The sequence below is a fragment of the Amphiprion ocellaris genome, chromosome 9 (assembly GCF_022539595.1).
Source record: "Amphiprion ocellaris isolate individual 3 ecotype Okinawa chromosome 9, ASM2253959v1, whole genome shotgun sequence".
Classification (NCBI taxonomy): Eukaryota; Metazoa; Chordata; class Actinopteri; family Pomacentridae; genus Amphiprion; species Amphiprion ocellaris.
In genome coordinates, this window is record NC_072774.1 from 9,393,787 (window position 1) to 9,403,824 (window position 10,038).

At 39.2% G+C, this 10,038-nt stretch overlaps 1 protein-coding gene across 1 annotated transcript; it reads left to right on the plus strand.

Annotated features, from left to right (window-relative positions):
• The first annotated feature begins 947 nt into the window (after nt 1-947).
• Nucleotides 948-8,476, plus strand: wu:fe05a04 (zinc finger protein 668). The gene is made up of 4 exons (XM_023268814.3): nt 948-1,332; nt 1,455-2,004; nt 4,146-5,113; nt 6,927-8,476. Exons 2-4 carry the CDS (start codon nt 1,464-1,466, stop codon nt 7,707-7,709), a joined length of 2,292 nt encoding a protein of 763 aa, XP_023124582.2. The 5' UTR covers nt 948-1,332; nt 1,455-1,463; the 3' UTR covers nt 7,710-8,476.
• Nucleotides 8,477-10,038: the final 1,562 nt, after the last annotated feature.

Genomic DNA, 10,038 nt, shown 5'->3' on the forward strand with positions numbered 1-10,038 from the left:
AACACTGAATATAATCTCCACTAATTTTGGAACATCTTTATGACTGTATGTAGTCTAGAAAATACTATTATTTTGCTGTGCTTGTCAATATATTTAGATAAAATCTTTGAAGATGCGTTATGATCACACCAGGGGACTGAATGCCTTCATATGCATTTATATAGAAGGTTTTTAAAAACTACTATGTGATAACTCATTAAAATACTGATTGAAATCTACTGGTAACAATGCCAGCTGTTTCAAAAAAAGTTTTTTTTATGTTGAATGGGGGTGGAAGTACATTTAATTATTTAACCTAAACACTGCACAAATGATTAACTTAAAGAATACTGTACATATAATAACCAGTAATACGCAAAGAAGTTAGAAGAAAAATGAATAAAAATATAGAGGGCTGCACTGGGTCAAGAACAATAAATAGAAAAATTGATAGTTAAAGAAAAAAATGAAATCAGGCACTCTTCATAGATAGCAGTCACTGAAAATAATCACTTTCCCAGTTTTTATTAATGGAAAATTTGAGTAAGAGTATCTGAGACATTTCATTATTACAAAAATGCAAGTCTAAACATCTACGAGATATTTTGGGAGGAGCTCATCATGATGACTTACATGAACAGAACATCACAATATAGATAGACAGCATATTCATCAAACATTATAATCAGAATCGAGGATTAGTGAAACAGGTGTGTGACTAATGTGGGAGCAGCCACATTTTCCACATTTATTATTTTGAATTGGCTCCACTGTTGTAAATTAAATGGGAAAATAAATATGTTGATAATAATATATTAGTCATTTTCTTAGTACAAAAATATTACCTGCATTATTTTAAATTTAAAAATAAAAGACAAAAAGCGTATTTTATTAACATGCGCATGCGCACTTGTCCTGCGGCTGCGAGATGTAATACCACTCCCAGACACTAGTAGCGCTGCGGTGCCATTGTCGCTGTTCTCTCCTTGCGCTGCTGCATTTGTTTTCCTTTTTTTGTCGTTTTTAATACACCGATGTTCGGCTGGAGTGAATCGGCGGCTAGCTAGCTGCTTCATTGTTAACTGTTATCTGTTTCAGCGTCCTGTGCGGCGAATATTTTTGTTTTCGTCGCTCGTTATTGCGCGTCCCATTAGCTTTAGGCTAAAAATACAAGCTAACATCGAAGGCAAAGCTCGTGCAGCCACGCTTTGTCATCATCCCTCCCTCCTGCCAGGTGAGCTGAGGTGGCCAACAGCGTTGTAAGGTGTGTCATAATGGGATTCTCATAAAGATTGCAGGAAACGTTTAAAAGAAAGAAGAAAGCCAGAGGAATTCGTACACAGATGTCGACAGGTGAGGTGAAATACATATATCTGATAGTATTATTTATACAGGTTGTAAATAAACCTCATTTAACGTCTTATAAATTTCAAATGGTAATTGAACACCTGCTTCTCTGTTTCGTGACTCCACAGACAGCAGTCATGTCCATTGAATACACCATTGATATCCAGCTGACAGAGTTGGGATTCCCAGACATCCTGCAGCCACAGGAGGCTTCGGATAGGCAGACACCATGTCACCCCACGTCGCCTGGTGACTCCCCCAGTCACTCACCTACTTCCCTTTCAACCACTCATAAGCAAAGACATCTGATCAGAGATGAGAAAGAAGCAAGTACAGCAAAACTGACCTCCAACTCCCAGCAAAACACAGTGGTTTATGTGTCGTCACCTCTGGCAGAGACATTACCCGATAAACAGGTAAATCCTGCACAGAATCCACAAAATGAACCAGCTGTCAACGGGACTGAACGGCCAGAGATGACTGTAGATGATCCCCCAGCTGGAGCAGACAGTCCCCAGCTGATCACTGATGAACATGGCGGAGATGCTGCCACGGAGGGACTAGCAGAGGGCCAACTGGATGTGGATGATGACTCGGACGACAGTGAAGTTTCAGATCTGTATGAGGAAGAAGAGGCTGACGAGGAAGACGATGAGGAAGAGGACGGAATAAGCAATGGTATGACCGATTTCTCTTAAGGCAAATGCACCCACATATAAGACACTTTACACAGACACTTTTAGAAACTTTGCATTTTGTACTTTGTTTTCGTTGTTATTTCTATTTTATTACTAACCTCTGTGTAATTCCACTAACCTTTGTTTATTGTACTCTGACAAAATAATTTCTTCCAAGATGAATAAAGTAGATCTTATGTCAGGTCTAATCAAATAACATTTATTTATATTGCGCATTTTGAAGCAGCCAAGGTGCTGTACATGTTATAAGAGCGATGACAACAAAAAATGTGCAAAAAGGCAAAACAAGATAAAAATATAATTAAATGTAAAATACTCAACAACAAGACAAATAAGACAAGAATTTGTAAGTCTAACACCACTAGGAGCAACCAAAGGCCATTTAAAAAACATGCACATCTCCATATTTTTCCTAGAAATGCCAATGGAGGAGGAACATTTAATTTAAAGGGAAAGGCTACTCTAAGTTTTAGACCTTTAGTTTTAGATCTCAGAGGATCTAAGAGGCCTGGATGTAGAGTAATGGCAGAGAAGTTCTGAAATTTACTAACTTGTCAACCCATGCTGGACTTTACAAAGACATAAAAGAACCTTAGAATCAACATTCAACCAGTAGTATTGATCCTTGGTGGTGCTCGTATGTGTTTTTGAGAGCGTATGAAATGTGCAACAGAAAATAAAGTCCGTCTGGGAAATTTGCCAAATACAAGCAGTACATAGACATTTTTCTTATTGTCAACAAATCAAATGAAAAGACGGAAACCGGCAATGAAGTGACTAGTATTAAGTGTGTACCCAAAGCTAGATATAATTTATTTTTGTTTATCGAAGAACTCGGTTTGTGTCCCAAAACTCTGGAAAGCGCATAAAGTGACACGTGTGTTAATGATAAACCTGGGCGGTGTAATCCCGACTAATAATTATTTTTGGTGTCGATTAACCTGATTGGTTAGGTGAAAAATGTCAGTGTTTCCCAACGTCATAAAACGTCTTATTTTGTCCACAAGATATTCAGTTTATTGTCATAGATTTAAAAAAACGGCAAATTTAAGAGGCTCGAATTGAAAATGTTGGCTTTTTTGTTAGGAAACTGCTCAGACTGATTAAACAATTATCAAAATACTTGGATTTTAATTTACTAGTTGACAACTAATTAATTAATTGTTGCAGTTGTTCTATAAAGAATATTCTGGTCCTTGTTTAAGTAATTTTTCCTATGAGCTGTTGTTAGGGTGTCCAACTGTTTTGGGATATTCTAGCTTCAAATGAAAGTAAATATTTGTGACCTATTTGTGTAAACACTCACCTGCCCAAATAATTGTCAAGTGAAAATGCTGCTGTTGTATTTTGAACAGCATAAGCCTGATTATACATCATTTGACAGCACAAAGCCTCACAATTCAAGACTATTTTTACCCAGTACAACAGCAACAATTCCAAAAACAGTAGTTGCTTACTTTCCAATAACATTTCCTACACAGTTAAATGTTTTTTCTAATTTCTGCCATCTGTAGGGGCACATATTTGCTGAATTACTGGCTGCCCACTAAGGATGATATCAGGACTTTACTGGTATCGGTATGATAAAGGCTATAAAATGAACATATTGGCAGAGAGATAACGCCTGTCAGGTTTTAAGTTGACAGGTTTGTTTGAAAATGTTACATAAAAATGAATTTGGTGCATTTTACATAGAAATGTTCTTGTTTTTGCTCAATGAATATGTACATTTTAAAATCATCCTACAATTGTTGGCATCTGCCATCATGATAAGAGTAGGCATAATAATATGATAATTCCACTACAGGAGAGACCCAATGCCTTCTGCAATTAGATGGAAGAAATATGTACAGGTATCAGCAAATGGACAAAATAAATTGAAAAATCTATATTATGTTTTTTTTGTGAAAAAAAAAAAGATTTATTATGCAGTAGGAACCAATTGGTGAAGACCGGGAAATTTAAGAAGTATCAAATCATGGACTCGTACACTGTTTTTGATGTTTTCATGGGTTTCATTAGCATATTCTAAAACCTGATATATGATGTTGTCCTTCCTACTGAGTGTGCATGTTCATTCCTGATCTGCTCTCATCTGTTATTTCCTTCTCTTTCCCCTAGAGTCGGGTCATTCAGGTGATTACCGCTGCAGCATCTGCGATCTCCAGCTGCCCTCCCAATTCAAGCTCCAAGACCACATGAACCTGCACACGGGAGCGCGTCCATACTGCTGTGCAGAATGTGGAAAGCGCTTCTGTCAGATCTATAACTACCGCGTCCACCTGCGCACTCACGCCCTGGTCAAAGTGGATCGCCCCCAGTGTCGCATCTGTATGGTGAGCTTCCCCGCGCAGGTGGATCTGAACAGACACCTGTCCAGAACTCACCTCGAGAACGAGTTTTACGAGTGCGACCTGTGCAAACGCGTGTTTACCTCGCTGAAGGCATGTGAAAATCACGTGCAGCTACACAAATGCATGCTGAATGTCGTGTGCGACGTGTGCGGCCGCAATTTCTCCTCTCCAAAATCCCTGGCGCGCCACCGGAAGAAAAGCTGCCATCGCAATTTTAAATGCACAGACTGCACAAAGACCTTCACCAAGAAGAACGCTCTCCTCAAACACAGCTTCTCCCATCTGGGTTTGCTGCCGTACACCTGCATTCGATGCCGCCGCCACTTCCGCCTGGCTAAGTTGTACCGCCAACACAAGTGCGAACCCGAACGCATTCACTGCGTGGCGTGTCTGAGGGAGTTTCTCAGTCAGGAGGACTTCCAGCAGCACAAAAAGGACACGGGCTGCTGGGGCAACCAGGACAGGAACGTGACCCCGGATGAGATCAGGTGTTTGGAGTGCGGACAGAGGTTTGACACTTCGGAGGAGCTGAAGAAACACGCCGGGGCTCACCAGAGGGTGCTCAAGTGCGCTGAATGTGGGAAGGGGTTCCGCTCGGCGCTGCTGTTAATGTCCCACATGGGTGGTCACGCTGGCAAGTCGCCCTGCCTTTGTCAGAGCTGTGGATTCGGCTTCCCCCACCAGCAGAACTACGACAGTCACCTTAAAACCTGCGGACAAACACCTCCATCTCAGGTGAGTGACGTAAGAGCTTCACCTCCACTGCGTTTGATTGCATTTCAAATAATACTTTAAACTGTTGTGCAGATTTCCCACCTGCCAGGCAGTTGAATATTTCAGTTCAGCACCAATGTTTATTTGAGAGTCAAATCGCAGTGATATGAAAATTAGTCGGGCTACATAATCCATCCACGAGCTTGAAGGCAGCTTCGTCTGCTGGTAAATTGATATTGTGTGGACAAGTGCAGGCACTTTGGTTGTGGATTTTAAATGCTTTGGGAAACCCCAACATGGAAGAGCTTCTGGAGAGTGAAAATTTCATACTGTTCTTTTTTTGAGTGACCAAGTTTACATGCAAATTAGTATTCTGGTTTTGAGAAAATTGGTTATTTTTATCCCTATATTCAGTATCCAGCTTTCTGTGTGCAGGTGTGACTTGATTTCTTAACACCTCCATCATTCATTTCTGTGCAAAATGATCAGAAACCTGCATCAGATGTTCACATGCAGTGCTGACCGTTAAATCATACTTTTCATCATGCAGTCAGCACATTGCAAAAGCCTGTCAGAGATGCAGTGAAAAGAAAAAAAAAAACACTTCACATCAGATTGAGCCTTTGGTACATGGTACATCATTCACACAGGTTGGCCGATCAGATGAATCCCCAGCTAAACGTCAGCAACATTCATATTAATTAATGTGAATTTGGTGCCGACTGCAAGCTTATCTAGCACTAAGGGAAAAAGTTTGAGTATAATGTTTATGTTTCTGTTGAGTTTTAGAAGAAAATGTTTTAAAAGGAGCTTTAGAGGAAAATACAATTTCAGTTTCCTTTCTCTATAGTGCTTAAAATTAATTTTCTTTTTAATGAGATGGGTATTCATGTGCAGTTTGATCAGTCAGTTGCACAAAATTGTTTAAAGAAAAACTGTGAAATTGACAAACTGTTTAGCGTAGCATAAGCACGAATATACTTCAGCATTTGTTTATATATCACTTGTCATTTTGCCATTGTGATATTGAACAACGTGATCCTTCATCACAGATTTTCCTCAGATTGTTCAGACTTATTCACATGCTACAGTGATTGTGAGTGTATTCAGGTTTTGGTGTTATCCTGGTTGTGATTTTTAAAGATATTTCCAACAACCTGGTATTTCATGTGCCTGCAGGGACCAGTCTGAGTCAGCTTTTTAGTCATCTGTTTGTAGGTGTGTCTGGAATTTCTCTATGTGCTGTTTCAACAAAAAATGCTCAGGAACCTAAATAGCATACCACAGCATCCAGGGTTTCTATCAAGCTGGCATATCCAGGTTTCTGAAACTAGGATCTGGTGTTTGCATGATCAATGTACAACCAGAATTGACTGTAACCAGGATACTCATGCACAGATAATCCCCCTCAGTATCCCAGTTTCTTTTGGAGTGCTCCAGCTGACATTGATTTTCTGACAAAATAGCTCAGAAAACAAGGAAAGCTTTAACTGACATGTAAATTATACATCAAGTAATGCAGTTTGGACAACATGCTGATCCATTTTCATTGATGCTACTGAGCTTAAGAGGTGCTATTAGGTTGATTTTTTTTTTTTGCTTTTGGACAGAGCTGGATTAGCTGTTTCCCCCATTTCTATTTGCTGCTTGATGACGCTTCATATTTATCGTACAGATCAGACAGTGTCCCAATTTCCTCATGCAACTTTTGCCAAGAAAGTCAATGAACATATTTCCCTAAACTTTAGATATTTTTGCATAATAGTGTGTCACACTCTGGTTTTGCATAGCTCATCCAATAACTGAGATGTTTTCACTGTGTTTCCATTTCTAGAGTGCACCCAAGAAACGTCAGACCTCGAAGAGCTCTTTACCTGACACGAAAAAGCCCAGTGCAAAACCAGACTCGTCGACTGCAGCAACCACAGCCACTGCGCCTGCTGTTGTTTCAGCCAGTCCTGCCACGCCAGTTCAGGACTGCAGCAGCCCAGGGCTTGTGACGGCAGGCGTGTCTGCTGGCTCCGCTCCATCAGACAGGCTTTGGAAGCTAACCCTCAACAAACAGCCACCTCCTGGAGTCGAACTCGTCGTGTTTGTTCCTGTCTGTCCAACTCAAACCAATGGGCTTCCACTCTCATCTGCAATCCCTCAGACTCTACCAGTCACAGCTATGCAAGCCCTGCCTCAAGCGTCCTCCCCGCTTCTGCCAGGTAACCTCGGTGTGAACGCTGCTCTCGGAGCCCCCCTGGATCTCGTAACTGGGATTAAACAGGATCCAGAAGCACCTCTGGACTTGTCTAAGAAGCGCAGCTCATCTGAGTCTGCGCCAACCAACATTCCTCTTCCTCCTGTAAAAAGTGAGCCGGAAGAGCGTGAAATTTCAGGGCAGATTAATGGTACTGAAAGACATGAATTTAAGAAACGCACAACAAAGACTGAGGAGAAGATGGCATCATCTGGACCAATAATGGATATAAAGAGCGAGCCTCAGTCCCCTGGTCTTGGTCTTGATTTGTGCTTATCCAGAACCAGACGACTGACAGACAGCAAGCTGGATAAAGAGATTAAGATGGAAGTTGAAATTTCAAACCCTCCCTGTGCTGATATGGAGACATGAAACACATTGAGGGCAGGAGAATAATACTCACATTCCCTACTCTACAAAGAAGCACACTCCATTTTACTCCGTCTATAGCCACTTAAACCAAATATGGAGGTGATATTATACAGTCAGAATTATATACTAATGAATGTCGTATACATTTCTGTCTAATTAGTACATCGACCATCATACGGTTTTAGAATAAGGCAGGATTTTTCCTACAACTGCTTTTGTCACCTGTATGAATAGACTCTTGAACTGTCTACAGTTACTGTAATTTTTGTTTTGGTGTAAGAGTTTTTTTTTTCCATTCATCTGTAAAGAAAACATTCCAAGCTTTTGTTTATTGAGACGTTTAAAAAAAAAAAAAAAAAAAAAAGTACATTCTGGGTAAGGCTTGTGGATTGGGCCCACGGCTATGCAATTATGTGCAGGGTTTCTCACAGCATTATAAAAAAAAAAAACTTCCTTGTTTCTGACTTTATTTCCTTGTGGAGAAACAGAATCTTTTGGTTTCCTTCATGTGTAATAATTGAATGAAAATGCAGGATTTCTTAGTCTTCAACTGAATACTTAGGGTTTTTTTTTTCCTTTTTTGTATGGGAACTTGACCTTTAGTACTATGTGAAGTATTTAATGGATTCATTAGGATGCTACTGATCAATAATAAGACATTTTGTCACCTTGTGATTTGCATTTGCTGAATCTGTACATTTTGCAGGAATATTTTGATGTTTTTCTAAAGGCAAATAAAAGATTTGTCCTCAATGCAAGATCCTTCAGTAACTTGTTGACATCAGTTTCTTTTGATTCGTAACCTACAATATTGACTTGTGTTTGTTTGTGTACATGTAGGACATATTAGGCAGAACACTGACTTCTGGAAAAATGAACAGTATGGCAATCAGAGTGACTTTGGGGAAATGTTCTGCTGGGAAACTGCTGTGGTTTCTACTTAGACACTTCCATAAATATTCTTGCAGACCAAATACACCTTTTGATGACATGACAATGAAATCATTGTTTAGGAACATGACAAAATTCCCAAGATCTCAATCTGATGGAGCAAATGCGGGATGCACTTGAAAGGCAAGTCTGATCAATGTAGGCCTAAAGAACCTGCTGCTTGGTGCTTTCAATCCATGCCTCTACATTTAAGAGCTGTTCCTTGCAGATTTGTGCAAGGTAATGTTTACTCTAGTCTTTTTTTGTCAAGCTTGAGAAAAAAAATAGACATTTAATCGTCCAGGTTTTACTGAGATTTTCCAACGTCAAGTCACTGCACAGAAAATCCTTGAAGAAATCTCCTTATGTCCAATGGCACAGGGATTTACATCCTTTTGTAGTTTAAATAGAAGTGAAGTAGCCCTTCTTTCATTATTAGCTAATACCAAAGAAGAAAAACAACTTAAAAGTTTAAAAATGGTCACAAGTTTGCTCCCATGTGGCAGAAGTTTGGTAAAATGTAGCTTGTTCAGTCATTTATATTACTTTGAGTGATTTCTCTGTGTACCACAAAAGTGAGCTGTTGGGACTGCAGAATTTTCCCAAATGTAAAAAAAATGAACATATTTGCTGGTAGGCCCCAAATTATTCACACAAATACCAAGTTTTTATTTATTGCGAATTCTCATTTGACCGAAAGGTTTCTTCTGGCTGAAAATGACATAAAATAATCAATCAATCAATCAATCAAACAAACCTTTATTAGTCATTGCACACTTTCATATACAATGAAATTTCATTTGAGCTGCCCTGCCAATGACAGCTCCGGCTGCTGTGCAGTGCTTTGCCCACCTTTCTGGAGGAAAAAAGAAAAAATAGTCACCAAAGATGGTAAAAAAAAAATAAAAATGCTTTTAGAGAGTGGAGCTAATGATAAATGTAATTTTTTTTGCTAATATATCTATTTTTTGTTTACCTCTCAGCATCAGCATCTGCTTGAGATGTTGCTGCTAAAACCACTTTGGATTTTTGGTGATGATCAGTGGCAATGATTTCAAGTATGGCGTTTTAGTGAAAAAAATTCAAATAAATTAATACTAATTTAATAAAATCGTCATTATTACCTCAAAGAAAATGGCTGTTCATGCTAATTCCAGCCATAATGAACCTAACTGTCCAATAAAAATCCACTATAAATATCAAAAAATGGCATAAATGTAATTATTTGACGAACAGGTGAAAATTATTTCAATTTAAATCATTATTCAATTTTTTTTTAAATGAATTCATCATGAACTTTAAAGGTTGTCTGCAGTTTAAGTGAAAAGAGCGGGTGAAAGGAAAAGAACTACAATTCCTGTCACATGACCAGAAACCCGGAAAAACAAAGTCAGGTGAC

What these genes read in the sequence shown, in the direction of transcription:
- wu:fe05a04 (XM_023268814.3), top strand. Translation starts at nt 1,464, where the DNA reads ATGTCCATTGAATACACCATTGATATCCAGCTGACAGAGTTGGGATTC. An exon ending in AGAGGACGGAATAAGCAATG is followed by an intron (nt 2,005 to 4,145) that starts GTATGACCGATT and finishes TCTTTCCCCTAG; the next exon opens with AGTCGGGTCATTCAGGTGAT. An exon ending in GACAAACACCTCCATCTCAG is followed by an intron (nt 5,114 to 6,926) that starts GTGAGTGACGTA and finishes TTCCATTTCTAG; the next exon opens with AGTGCACCCAAGAAACGTCA.